General features: G+C 38.6%; 1 protein-coding gene across 2 annotated transcripts in view; it reads left to right on the top strand.

Annotated features, from left to right (window-relative positions):
- The window catches only part of shroom2a (shroom family member 2a), a 38,201-nt gene that overhangs the window by 6,110 nt on the left and 16,606 nt on the right, over positions 1-15,485 (top strand). For both annotated transcript variants that reach the window (XM_059340762.1, XM_059340763.1), the window contains exon 3: positions 5,350-5,498. In XM_059340762.1, the coding sequence (XP_059196745.1) occupies positions 5,350-5,498 (149 nt within the window). The remainder of the gene's footprint in view (positions 1-5,349; positions 5,499-15,485) is intronic.

Raw genomic sequence — 15,485 nt, 5'->3', positions numbered from 1 at the left:
TAGAGAATAGGATTATGGCTCATGGGAGGAAAAAAAGAATCACATAGTTTTCTATTTGTGGAATTAGGGTTTTGGAGGTTGGCATATGGAGCAAATATTGATTCCTTAGAGAACTAATCAGTCAGTGTGTGCTCTTTGATATAAAATAATTAGTATTTACATTAGATATAAAACAGTTATGTTCTTTATCTTTACTTTAATGCATGCACTGTTATGCCAAAAATTTGGATTAAAACAGGCTCATAATGTTATTTGGAATTATTTTGTTTGACGGCCATTTTCTGCGAAAGGCTCAAAGTTATTTTCACCTGTTTTCATGTAGGGCTGGGTTTTGTTTCAGTGCCAAAATGATACCTGGGTTTTGGCACCAATACCAAAACACTTCACAAAATGCATAATGGTCCTTTGTTATGAAACTTGCTAGCTATGGTTTATGATTTTGCACTTCTTAGCAATCATTTTCATTTCACACTGCTTATTTCTGACCCTGGGATAACTTAGCTCCTTGTCGAACAAGTATTGTTAACCCAGGGCTAACCAAAGCCCAGGGCTATATAAGTCACACTGAACCATGATTAGCCTCGGGTTAAATGTCTGTTACAACAAGGAACTAATGGTAAATTCAAGAATGAACATTTAAACAACTATCTTTCTTTTACTGCGTTTCACACTTACACTGTTGTCCAAACAACGTCCAAGTCCGAAGTTTGGTTCATTTTCACGGTATAAGCCCTAAAACCCGAGGCTAACCCTGCTTGGGAGCAGAGCAAGCCCTAGGCTAAAGTTGGGTTAGTCTACTTTAAAATGTGCCAGGATTCTAGTGTGAAAGCTTTCTTATCCCCAGGCCAATAAATCCCTTAGTACCAGGTCAACAACTCCCTTAGCCCAGCTAACAGTTCAGTATCGCAGTGTGAAAAGTCTTTTTGTGACAACAAAACTAAGGCCACGTTCAGAACAGATTTGTCAGATTGGTGAAATCACAAGTAATTCCATTTAGTGGGGGATATGCATTTGCAGCAGTCGGTGCTGCAGTGAATTCCAAAAGAACCTGCAGTGAAAAGTTGAAACAGACTCAAATTCTAAAGAAACATAACCCAAAGTGACACAAAACACTGCAGCTGATCGCAGCACCATCTGATCTCAAGTGAGCACAGTCTAGTGCGCTAAATGCTTACTTTAGCTAACTTACTCACAATGGCTTGCTAATGTTGAGCAGGTATACTATCTACTGTTGAACTGGCTGTTGAACATCTTAGTTTAGCATGTTGTTGCACATCAGTATTTGCTAGTTGCTAACCAGCCGTAAAAACAAAGTGTAGTTGAGCTAATTTAATGTAAGTATTTTAGGTATTTGGTTATAAAACAAAACATTGGACAAATTGAAATGTGAAAGTGGTTCTACATTCTTCATTCTTTGGGGGGCTTGAATGTCTGTAATCAGTTTCATGCCAATCCATCTTAAAGTTGGCGAGTCATTTTAATCTTAGCCACAAATATCAACAGCGTTGTGGTACTAGAGAAAGACAGGAGATCGCCAATGTCATTAGTGAGTCATTAGTGATTTACAGCAAGAACTTTGCAGAAGGCAGACATGGTTAAAACATCTGTCTAATGTGCAGTGCCAGATTAAACTAAGACTACTATAAAAACCTACTGTGCAAAGGTCAGATAGTGAGTTTGTTTATGTGGTTGCTGGTGTTTTGTTTAACAGCGATGAACAATCTCAATGATGTGTGCATGCAGAGCCTAAAACCACACCAGAGGTCTGAGTTCAGTGCCCCATCAGCTCGCTGCACAGGACATCTGTCAGCAGAAAAGACACATTCCTTACCCTCATCACCACCACATCCTTCCCTTCATGTCCCACAGAGAGAAATGAGGCTATTTTTGAGGATAGTCAGGCATCCAGGATGGCTGGAGTTTGACTGATTGTGGCCTGGAGGAAGATAGTAAACAAAGGACAGAGTGTGGCTCATGCAGACTGGGCTGACAAAGTGAAAATGTTTCGAAAAGCACTATAAATCTCCTGCCATGATGCTGTGTAAACACTACCTTTATTTGCATTTATGTCTTCTTTTATGCTGCTACTTGACACTCCATTGTTTTTATTTACATTCTTAAAAAAATCTTATTGTGTGGAGCAGTGTTTCCTGTTTGGTTGTTTTGAACAAAAGCCAGGCTACTCTGTAGCCCGAGGCTGTTACACAGATGTCCTGGTGAACTGTTGATGTTAGAGACATCATTTGTTTGTATGTACTGTGTACAACACTTTGTAGAAAACAATTAGGACTGTACTGTCATCAGTTTTTAGAATGACCAATGTTGACTTTGTTAGTCCTAGATAAATGTAATTAAAGCCAGTTTTGCCTTGAATGCATGAATCTGTTTAGATAATATCCTCTCCTTTGTTGTGCTAAACTGCTGTTGACTTCATATTCTTTGGAGCTACACTTTACCATTCTTCTCTTCTTTGTCTAAACTATCTTTTTCATGTCATCAAACCTCTTTATGCTTCAAATAAATGTACAAATCTTCACACAGCAGCAAAGGAGTTTGCAAACTTAGTCCATCTCTGAGTATTTTACTCACTGAGTATATAACTGTAAACATGATCAAATATGACAGTGGTGCTGTTGTTGCATGTTTCTGAAGGTTATCAAAGCACCAAATGTGTATTCATCCACAACTGAAAATAGTCCCGAACAAATGCAATATTCACTTCGTATCATTTGGATCTCTGGGGGCGGAGTGACATCAACACTTAATATTGCCAGATTTACCATGTAATCCTGTTTGTGTCGTGGCCTTCAATACCTCCATTTAGTACAGTATTTATCTTGCATATCTCACAACCACTAAATTACTCTTGGGAAAGACAACCACTCAGACTTAATGTGATGTAATGTCCATTTGAAGTTTGTATACCTCAGTTAAATGTATTCATCTAATGCTATGTTATGACCATGATTTTCCAATTTCAGTACAAATTGGATGTTTTGTGTCCATGTTAAACATTGTAACCAACTGTAAACGCATCAGTCAGTGATTCAGTTTCTCTACAAAATCCACCACCATATCAGGACCAGCTCAGGAATCTAGCCAGTCATCATAAAACCTCCCAGTCCGCCCTGCCTTAACCCTGCCTTAAAATTGGTATTATATAAAAATGAAAAGGGGGGGCTTTGATTTGAGCATCTTGGCTCTGATTTTCTGTGCTGAGGATAATGGCCATATAAGACGTAATGGTCTGTAAATGTACACATACCTCTGTAGCTGAGTCATACGGCCCTCTCTCACAGGTTGAGTGGAGAACTGATAATCAGCTGCAGCGCTTGGCCTTTGTGTGTTAATGTGCCAACTGCCAAGCGAGTTCTCACTGCTTTTCTTTCCACACTGAGAAGTGCTGTCTTGCACCTCTCATATCTGACTTTGTGCGTCAGTGTGAGGACAGCTCTGACCTTAATGCTTGGTATATCTGACACTTCAGAGACCTGCGCTCTAGCTGTGATTCTGTCGGTTTAATAACTTATATGCAGTGAGTCTGAGGGGATATACCAACACTACACATTGCTGACTTCAGTGGACTGTGCTCTGTTCACTGTACTTCCCTTTGACAGATGTGTTATTGCAGGTGTCTGCCCTCAAACAAACACAATACGCTTTGTTTTGACACCATGCCACTAGTGTGGACAGCAGCTTTTTGAAGTATTTTTATAGCCTTTGATCCATGTCTTTAGAAACTGGCCTGTCTGCTGTTAACTTTCGGAAACAGTGCCTTTCTTCTGTCACTGTTACCCCATAAAATGTCTGAAGATGCATTTCTCTCACGTATCCCCTTCTTTCTTTGTAGTTATACTGCCTTAACAATTTGATTCATAATTGCTAGCAATGGTTTCTAAAACATGGGCAACAGCATGGACTTCCGATCTGAAACGCAGTAGAAAAGTTAGGTCACATTAGCAGAATCTGCACCACAATGGGCTTTAAATCCCACAGTAAATATTAGAGGTTTGCTTATCACACAAGTTTTAAAAGTACTGAGAAGCAGTAAGTAGCAGCAAGGTTAGGTCGTATGAGGTTACTTAATCTCTTTCACAACACTATGGTGGGAACGTCTTGGACATAACAATTTCTTTTGGTACCCACTTATAAACTGTATCCTCTATGCACCGGTGACCACTCTGATAAATATTTAGCACAAACTGCATTAAAGGCACAATCCTCGATTGGTGTGCAGCACTTACTGTTACATCACTGTTGCATCCACATTCCAATGGCAAAGGTTCTTAAATACAGTCTGATGTCATTGTCATCTAGTTTGCTTTGAATTCCCCACACCTATCATCCTCCTTATTAATTCAAACAGAAAGGCAGAGCAGTGTTTTTAGATTGGCATAAACGGAATGGACTGCACTGCAAGCTAGCAGCTATGAAATAAAAATTTTGGAAAAAACAAAACAAAAAACATATTAGCTACTGTTTTTCAGTTGGCTAACCTTTAAAAGCTTTTTTTGTTGTTTTTTTCATGCCATTAATTTTTAAGTGTTATGTTTTTTCAAAGTGTTGTTTTTGTCATAAGCTCTTTATTATGGAATGTGAATATTACGCAGTGAAAAGGACCATAACTTTATTTTCTGAGTCAAGTTCAATTTTCCTGCGCTAACTGCGAATAAAGACATCAATCAATCACGTTGTGCGTAACAGATGTCACGTCAAAACGTACACTGCAGTGTGGCCGAGGGATATGAGTTACACCTATGGGGATTATAAAACAACAAGACGGCTCCTCCATAGTCCAAACCAAAACGGCAAACTTACTCTTTTCAGCCTTGACAAAAGCAGTGCATAACAGATCTACTCCTTCCCTAGACAGGCAGAGAAAGCCCCGGACATACACTGTGCAGCATTTTAGCAAAGGTAACTCAAATTCACTCAGAGCATTTTGCTGAAAAGAAACTCAATAAAGTAGGGAATAATGTTGAATCCATCGTGGGGTTGGGCAATATTACAATATATACTGCCAAAACAATCTAAAATTGTTGTAAAATTATATTAGTTTTGATACGTAACATTGGCAGGTAAGCATTTCTCATTTTTGTGTCTTTATTTGTTATGCCCCTGGTATGTAAATAGAACATTTTATTATTGTTATAGAAACCGATCAGCTGGAGGAGGGTTTTAGAGAAAACATGAAAAGGATTTGTGATATGCCTCAAGACTGCAAAATGTCCTGTATCATGCTAACCAGCTAGCTCACTGGGAGAAGTTGGCTTCCTGAAATACTATATCACTATTTTGGTAAAATAGCGTGTTTAATTCTCAGTTTTCCATCTGCTGTGTTTGTTCCAGGTAGAGGAGGGCAGCAAGGCAGCAGCTGTGAGTCTCCAGGTGGGAGACGAGCTTGTCAACATCAATGAGATTCCCCTGAGTGGCTTCAGACAGGAGGCAATCTGCCTAGTGAAAGGCTCCCACAAGACCCTCAGCCTGGTAGTGAAAAGGTAGGTAACCAATCCCAGGTCCCCTCCCATGCCCTCTCCTCCTACATCTGCTGCTGTCACAAGTGTACCACCCCCTCAGCCCAAGAGGTCACTATGGTAACATTTCCAACAAACCAAGGTGACAAAGGAGCGGAGACAGAGGATCCTGGCCGTTGCAGCTGTTTGTCTGTGTAATGTGTCTGCAGAGTAGTCTTCACTTTGTGGGGTTTCTAAGCTTCACTGTTGAGTCCTTGGTAGCTGGATGTTCCTGTTTTGCCAGGTTGAACTTGTTGCAGTCAAGTGGAGGTCGTGATTTCAGTTGAGTTGAAAGAAGGAAGAGACATTGTAGGTGACATCATTCACTCTGATCCCACGCAGGCAGGTGTGGTAAGGGCGTACAAGGGGAAGTTGTGATGCAAATGACACTATTTGGCACTGTCACACCCTCTGTGATAAGATATTTCTAGTTTGCTTTGTTTTCTTTACAGCCCTTACACCACATATCTCACTCTTTTTCAAAGAGACCAAAGAATAGACTGCTGATTAACAGAAAGAGAGTCAGAAAGTCCACAATAAGTGATTATGTTTACTTTTTGTCATAGGCCAGTCTATGACTTATTGACTCTGAGGTATTGTTTAGTATTCACATCTTCTTTAACTGATGTATCATTTGTCAACTGAGTCCTGGAGGCTTTCTTACAAATGACCTTGTTGTGTGTGAAACACTACTTCCATTGTCTCTTTGTCGTGCACATTTCTTTCTGTATTGTATCATATCATAACGTAATCCCTGAACAAATCCAACCGTACAAGGAAGTCCATTCACCATTTATTTCTCCGCAAGGACGTGGCTGTGAGTCTCACTCATTGTCTTTTATTCTCAATAGACATGTCTATTATAGGATCTGGAAACAAGGATGTGCTACTGTCTGGAACAATTAATGTCTATTTGATTACTTGTGTTATTGTAGGACAACTTAAAGGCCCAAAAAACACATCATCTCAATGTGATGATGGAGTCCGACATAAGCACGCAATTTTCTGCCAAAGTTAGAACAGTTTTGGTTACTACATTTAACAAATTTTAGCATTTGTGTCGTTGCTTTTCTCACCGGTTTGAAGTTGGCGGGGCTCAGTTTGAAAAATGTGATGCCACACACTTCTGTGCACCATTCAGGATTTAGCAAGAACTTGTTGCCACGACCATTGTTGATAAAATCTGATAATCCGACAATGTCCTTAAGCATGTAACTCAAAAAAATAAATGAAACAACTTAACTTATATTTAAGGTATATATTATATTTATATTTAATTTTTTTTGATCGCTTGTTTAGTTGTGACTATTAAGTATAACACTTAATACTTTAGAATTGAAACCATGTTTTCAGAGGCATTAACCTAATAATCATAATATAAGTCCCATTTTAATATTTGGACTTGGTAAATGTAGTTTTTATTTCACTGTCTTAAAAACACTTATCAGTTACCTTCTGTTTATTTAATGTTTTGGTTTCTAACAACTAATCCTACTCTACTCTAATATAGCTACTAGCATTTTAACAGCCACATTTCTATTTCCAGGTATCCAACTGCAAGAAAAGCACACGAGTACGTAGATAAATTGAACTCAGCTGTCAGGGCTAAGGGGGCTATTAGCCTGGGGCTAAAGACACTGTAAGTTGGGGGCCAAGGGAGCTGTTAGCCTGGGGCTAAAAGAGCTTTCATACTGGCACATTCCTGGCACATGCCAAAATGGACTAACCCCAACTCTAGCAGAGGGGTTGCTGGCACTCTGGAGCAGGGTTAGGCTCAAATATACAGGGTTCCTGGGCTAAGATTAAGCAGTGCAAAAAGCCTCTTTAATGCAATAAATTCTTTCCCTTATAAAGTTTATAATGTTCAGATTCGGTGCTGTTAAATGATGTTGTATCATAAGGTTTTTTATAATTTGTGCACCCCATTTGTATTAATGAGAGTTGGCTTAATAACAGAAACACATTTCTGTGTAAAATGCAACACAGCTCAACGGCAGCACAGACTACTTCATCCAACTGATCAAACAGTTTAATCTCTGAAAACAATTCTAACAAAACGGAACAAGTAATACCTAATAAACTGCCAAGTGTAATTTGAGTGAATTTTTCCTTGATCGTGCATGCCAAGAAAGAGATTTGACAGTAAATCAACTGAGCAGAAATAAGCAGAATTTCTGCAAGCAGAATAAGTGTCTAGTATCATGGCTTATCACTTACATGTTTTCACATTTCATGGCAGCAACATGTTTTTTGCTCTTTTGAAATAGGAAGTTAAAACTATGAAGACCAAGATTCAGAAACATTTTGGGACGCTCTGAAAAACAATAACAACAAAATGCAATGATTTACAAATCATTTGCAACCTAAATTCAATTGAACACAGTACACAGGCAAGATATCTAATGTTCAAACGGGTAAACCTTTGGTTTTTGGAAAGACATATACTCACTCTGAATTTGATGCATTCTGTTTTTAATTTACATTTTAAACAGCCACAGGTCCAACTTTTGTGGAATCTGGTTTGTACAAAAGAGCAGGAGATATAACTAGAAGATCTGGGTATTGTCATTTCGGGATGTTTGTAATTGTAAATGGAGACAGACATTTCCTTACAAGGACAAGTCTTATTGTTCATGTTGCATTTTATACAGACTTTAAGTCCCATGGGACTCCTTCTTCCTTCTTGCCCGTCTATGTTGAAGAATTTAGTTTATCCTGAATGTCTCAAATAGCATCTCTCCAGCCAGCCAGCCATTTCCCAAGACCACAAAAACAAGTGTGTGTCTGTTTTAGAATACAGCAAAGTGACAGTGGTTCATTACAGAGCCTGAAAACTTCATCTGCAGCACCATTTGTGTTATTTTTATCCCACTGCAGTCTGCACGTTGTGTAGAAAGCTGCTATTGGGGTTTGGAGATGTTTTCCAGTCAAGCATTCCACATCAATATCTGTACCTATACAGAGCCCTGATGTTTGACTGTAGCTTTATCTGTGCCTGAGCATGTAGATGTCAGCTGTGAAACACGTTTCTTTTTATCTCAGGGATAATGTTGGATAGTTGAACAAGGATCAGGAAGCTGTCAGAACCTGCTCCTGTCCACAGGTGTGGTCTCTTTACAGACAGCACTAGGGAGGAGCTTCATGTAGCAAGTCATGTGTTTTGCATGCAGTGACTTATATGAGAGACTGTTGGTGTAACGTCATTAAGGAGAGAGGACGGGGAGAGGCTTGTCACACGTCACATAGGCAACAGATAGGTGTGGTTATCTGTGGGAAAGCATCTCGTCCTCTTTGCACATGCCTCGACAAAGCTACACTGTACCTACACTGTACACTCTGTGCCTCAACTCCTTGTCAAATGAGAAGTTCTTTCAAGTTTCACAGATGTCTTTATATTTTCACTTTGTCTTACTTATTGAAAACACTTGCACATCAAAAACAAAACCAGGGTGTCATCTGAAGTTAAATTACAAGTTTTTATGCTAAATTTGTTTAAAACTTGCCCCTAAACTAAACACTAACTGCTACATATAGTCAAACACTATAATTATCCCACACCGACACATTTCATTTGCTTGCATTCCAACTTGTTATTGTTATGCTAACTGTTCAATCCAAAAGTTGTAATTTGGCTAAATGAGGAAAATTTAAGGTGCATTGTGGTTTCTATTAAGTCACGAAACTGGACAGCCCTCTTCTTTAAAGCAATTTTACCAAGATCAAGGAAACAACCAGCCACTGCCCGACAAATATAGGATTTTTAAAAGGCAGTATAGTTTGAGTTGAGTTTGAACTGAGTTGTTTATGACACAACAAAATTATAGTTTTTGTAAGTGGATGCTGGTGTATTTGGCGAGCAATATAGCAGTTTCTGGTTAAATAAAAAGGCTTTTACTCTTTAACAGAAAGACATCTCTATAGGGATCCTACAAGTGCAAATTAATGAATGATATGCTGTATTCTGCTAACGTAAGCTCTGCAGGCTTTTGAGTCCATATAATCGTGTTCGAGGTGCAGGACTTAGCAAACCACTTCAATTAAGAATTTTTAAAAAGGCTAAATGCCAACTATATCTTCAGTGTAAGAAATATGACGATACAATTCTAGTACGCTTTTGATCCAATATTGGCCAAATTGATTGGAAAAAATAGTATAATCCAATCATAACCAATTAGCCTAAACTGTTATATATGTTGCAAGCTGTGTATTTCTTCTGTTAGGGGAGAAGAATATTTCTTTCACAATTTGTACATGATGTTTTTTGTTGTATCAGTATTGAAAGATATTCTCAGTTGCGGTATTGATATTGGAAATGAAAAAGTGGTATTGAGCCATCACTATTCAGTATTGGTTAATTGCTGACCATTTTAGTTAAAGGTTATAATGTTCTGTAAAAAAGGTTGTCATATTGGAGATAATATACACTGATGCAGATAGATATGTCTGTGCTGCTCTAAAACATGCACAGACAACAGCAGTGCTTCCAGAATTCACAGAACCCCCAGCAGCTCTTGCATGTTGACTTGGAAGCATGGATATTGCAGTAGTGATCGCCATAGCTAAACACTTATTCCATGAAGTGTTCACATACTTTCTCTCTTTTTATTTTGCATGAGGACCCCCGCAGTGGTTTGCCTTCCTTCCCCTTAACTTGAGGCATTGGCAGTACATGTAACTCACAGCAGAGTGAATCATTAAACTTTACAACGTGATGGCTGAAGTTTGTTGTGGCATTTGGTTTCCCCCTCCTGGCATCGTTAAAGAAGTACCACAGTCACTAACATGCTTCATTATATTTCATAGGAAGAGACAGTGTCTAGTGTAGCAGAAGGCTTTTCTCTCCTCTCCCTTTTACTTGCTGCAGCATCAAAAATAATGCATCTATGTGGCTATTTTAGATGAGTTCAGCCTGCACAGAGTTTTGGTGCACAATCCAATTATACCTGGGAAAGCTTATTGGTCCAACTTAGAGTGTAAGCATTCAGTAGGGGTTGCATTGCAGAGGCTTACATTTACTGGTCTTTGTTTTTGTAAATAAGCCTGTGTAGTATGTTTGGAATGCTGTGCACTGAATTCTTGTCATAAGCAGATTTCTTAAAATTGTTTTGGTCTCAGCAGAGGAAATCCTAGTTTAGAGATTTACTTGTAACCCTGTCCTGACTGCACCCCTCTCATTCTTTTTTGGTTTGCTCCATTGCCAAGGTGAGTTGACGGGGACTCACTGAAATATATCGCTTGGTAAACAAAAAGATTTCAATCATATTTACTTTTTTATTTTTTTAAATACAGACGTAGTCAAAGCAAAAATGATTTATTTTTAGCTAGGATTCTTCTGCTTCTTATTCTTCACAACATGACATGAAGAAACATTAGTTCTTTAACATTTTATGAGGTATGTGCATGAATCTGGGGGAAAAAACATATTGTTGATCATGGGTCATGGATCATGGGTTTTCTTGTGAACATTTAGATTTTTGCATTTAATTACTGTGAAAAAACAGTGGCATTTTGCCTATAAAGCAACATTACAAATATTTTGTCATCGCATGCTAGCAATTAGGAATGTTTATATGGAAAATCCCCCTCAGGGAACTACAGTCAGAGCATGTCATGGCTGATATTACACACCTCCCAACAGTTTTGACTCTTTAGTGCATGTTTGCTCGTGCTATTATCTTATGTATGACACTTTTATGGATTGTTTGTGGTTTGTTAATCATCGCAGTCCATTATGAGGGACTACATTTTCTCCCCACGCTGTTTGTTGTTGTTGCTGCTTGTGTTCTGGTGTTTAGCTGTGATACAACACATAAAAGAGACTTTTTTTAAGTAATTAAGTAATTTATAGCATCACTTTGATTTACTGATTGCCCCAAAGCAACCTCAATTGTATTATTAAATGTGTTTAAGATGTGGAACTTTGTTATGGTGATGTTGTGAAGACCCTCACCCTCAGACAAAAGGTTTCCAGGTGTTTCTGACTGTGGGTCAGTGCAGACAGCCGGTGACTTGACAGCTGGTATGCCACTCAGCCGTGGAATGTGCTGGTCATTACACGCGGCTCATGGTTCACCTCTCTCACCCGAAACATGACTGGTTTGATTGTAGGGTCTGCTGAAGAGGGCCTTTGTCAGACCCTCAGGGACCAAATGGAATCCTCCGGCTCACCTGCTAAGTGCAGGTTGGGTGCATACAACTTCAGCATTTTTCTGCCATATACTGTACATGATGGTGCTATTCATTTTGCCAGATGTTGCTTGTTTTCTTTTACTAGCAAAATCTCAGACCTTCGTCAAATCAAAACGTATTTAATGAGATTAATATCCATATAATACAGGAGGCATTTGCTAAACTTGTAAATAAAGTAATGCATTTGCTGTACCTCACAATAGACAACCTTGTTTGGACTCAATGCTTGATTGCTTCTCTCACAATAGATCATTGTGAAATTTATTGCTGTATTTTATTGCTGTATTTTTATTGCCCTATCAGCTTTAGGTTGCAACCATTCTTTGCTAATCTTCTTGCCTGTCACCAGACCTCTTGCTGTTGTGCCAGGACACGTCAATAGGAAAAAATAAACCTCAGACAGGAGTGTCTTTTTTAGCAGTGGATTTTCTTCAACTTTAAATATAATAGAAAATAAATACAAATACAAAATAATGTTTAAAAAATGTATACATGAAATTAATACTATATAAAAACACTTAAATAAAATTAAGATGAGAATTTATAAGATCAGTTATGTTGTAGTGCACTGGAGAGCTGCAAACTAGGAGTATTTTCGTTATTGATTAATCTGCTGATTATTTTCTTGATTAAATGACAAATCATTTGGTCTATGAAATATCAGAAAATAATTAAATTGTTTTCTTCTTTCTTGATTAATATGATAAAAAACAGAGAAGCTGAAAATCTCCATATTCGAGAGGCATGTAAAAAAAAAAAGGAATTTTCTGCCAATCTTTGTATGAAAAATGACAAACGATTGTCAAAATAGTTGGTGGTTAGATATTTTTTCTGTTGATCAACTAATCTATCAGACAACTAATCCTTTCAGCCCTATTTCAATGCCACAACCTACTGAAAATGACTAAACATGTATTCAACATATTGGTAAACTATATTGCACCTATTCCTACCTCAAGGAAAACGGGCAAAATCACATCACTGTAGGAAAAACGGGCTCTGCTGTATTTAAAAGACAAAACTAAAGCTTCATTGTAAAACGGAATGTGGCACAATAATTGTTTTATCTGGTTTATCTTGTGTTCATAATCGTTGGAAGCCAAAATCGTGATTAATAATGAAATTCGATTAACTGCTCTATAATCTGTCCAGCTGTTTAAACATCTGTACAGATAACTTGGCAAAGGAATAGACATTTGTCCTTTAAGTTTCTTTGATTTGAAAGGTGTTGCAGACAAGTTTCCTTAACATTTTATTCTGCTGTTGCATAAAATTATGATCTTCCAAATGTGAAAATTAAAGCAGGAAAATAGAGTGACTCACAGCTAATTAAGCAAGATTTGTCATTAAATTTAATTATTATTACCTAAATTATTTTTACAACTACAACTAACAAGCCCAATTAAACACATCCTTATAGTATGAGCAGCACTACAAAATGTTTTGAATACTAAGTTGTATTTGCCATGTGTTGCTGACATCCCTGCTTGGGCAGACTCTCATTACCCGAGGCTTTCAGGAAATAGGGTGCCCTTGCACCCCATAGAGCAACCTGTTACCATAGTAATGGTAGAAATGCATGTCTGCCGCACAAGAGGGGAGATGGGAAGACAAGAGTCCGGCATTTCATCCCATCATTAGCATATTAGCCCCTTAGAGCCAATGAGACGAGGCAAGGTGCAGGAATACTCCAAGGGGACTGGCTGTGACAATAGCCCTCCTCCTTCTCTGGACTCCCTTCCACCCCCTCTCTGGGGTAAAACCCCCGTAATCCTGAAGGAAATCTGCCCTCTGTTCAAACTAATTCTGTCCAGAAAAGTTTTAGTCATGGCCATTCTGGGTTGAATATTAGGTTTTTCAGTTGTTGGTTGGTGTGTGTTCGGAGATAATGGATCAGAGCTGTGCCATGATGCTCCTCAGACCTCAGCGGCCTGCATGTCTCTTTATTTTGGCTCATCTTTGAAGAGTCTGTGGAATGTGGTGCCTGACCAGCACACGGGTACAACTGGTCTCACTTCCAAATTGAGCTCCAGCCTAATATTATTGTATGGTTACTGGGATAACACATTTTGAATTCCTTCTTCCAGATGTTCGGTGAGTCAAAGTAAACATTATTTTATGTTTTAATCAATTTTAAACTATTGACTTTTGTTGTTTGAAGGCCATCATACCTGCTGCTTTTGTGTTTTATGTCAGTGAATAACTGGGGGACATATTGGGGCCTTCTGTGCTGGGCTTTATGACCCTAATACTCTGTTATTGTAGGGTTTGTTTTTGTCTTATCATTCAGTATGAGGTCATCCATCATTTAGGTTAAGCCATGATCAGCAAGACTTAGCATTTCCGCACCAAATGCAAATTAATCTTTGAGGGAAACAGATATAGGTAAAACAAAATAATCTGTGAATATTTTCCTAATGTATTATTAATTAATTGGATGCAACTTTGTTTACCAGTTGTCTGTTTGGTTTCATGTGAGCTGTTTATTTTTGAATGTGGACTGGTTGGTACCGGATACATTTGAAGTGAAACGCGGCTCTAAACTGATCACTCAGAAAACAGTCTCTCCCCCTGCCCCCCATTCCAGCCAACTGATTCACTTTTCCTAGCATATCTGTGCTGGCCCAGCTGTAGCCCTGACGATAGGCCTAATAAAACCAGGTTCATTTACATACCAATAGCAGGCGCCATGTGTGGCTAGCTCCTAGTGCCCTAGAAACACAGACTGTGAGGAGACAAGGAAGACTGGGCTCCATGTTGGCTTTTCTTTGTCCTCTAAACAGGCCTTAACTTTAATCCACAATTAATTTTGGGGAATTGTCCCACTTTATTGAGCTTAACCAAATCTCTGGGAATTTTCAGACAGAGAGAATCTATAAAAAATAATGTAGGATGCAAATATAATAGCTTAAGTTATTAATTTCACCCAGGAGTTGGTTTTTAGGTCTCCGTCTAAAGGAAGCTGTTGTTTGGACCTCTTGTCATCAGATCATTGAAGGCCTTTAGATAAGGTGACTGAGGGGGCAGGACCTCCTGACCTCATGGCTTTGTAACGCAAGTCTTGAGTCCAATGAGAACGTCAGCAAGAAGAGCATTGTCTAAAATTCTTGACCAGTGTTTCACAGTTTCCTCTCATTAAAACTAGGTCTACAATACCATGTTACACTGAGACTAAAAATACATTTGAAAGTATTTACTAGCATTGCAGTGATTGGCAGGCTTTCAAAAGTCTTATAAGTTTGGATGTTAAATGTTAGCTTTAACAGTTATGTTATTAGAAAAAGGCTTGATTTCAACAAAATCTGGTTGTTCATCTACACAATCACTCATGTAATCAATTAGTTTTTTGGCAAATATATGCTTTAATAAAATGTACCCTTTAACCCTTAACATTTAGTAATACATGAATATCACTATAGGTGTACCAAACAACTACTAAAGTCCCTTGTGCCCGTCTGTGAGGCAGACGACAGCTTGGATCGAGGGCTGATGTGGCTGATCTGATTGTGTAAGAGATTCTCTATTCTGTTAAGCCCCCTGCCCCATGCTGAGCTTGTGTTCCCTGTGGGACCATATGGCAATAAGTCTGAGGACAACCAGCTCACCTCAGCTATGTACTGGTTAGATAATGAGCCTAATGAGAGACGAGTAAACTGTGTCTGTTTGTACAGTGGTTTTGTCTCCTGTTGTAGGTTTATCATACAGGGTCATTCTCATCCTTTCTCAATATCCATGACACTCAAAAGTGTGACATCATGACCCTGCATAAGTTTGACCAGGAGA

The sequence above is a fragment of the Centropristis striata genome, chromosome 9, assembly GCF_030273125.1.
Source record: "Centropristis striata isolate RG_2023a ecotype Rhode Island chromosome 9, C.striata_1.0, whole genome shotgun sequence".
NCBI lineage: Eukaryota > Metazoa > Chordata > Actinopteri > Perciformes > Serranidae > Centropristis > Centropristis striata.
The sequence above is the reverse complement of the archived record's forward strand: the minus strand, read 5'-3'. Positions and strand labels throughout refer to the sequence as shown.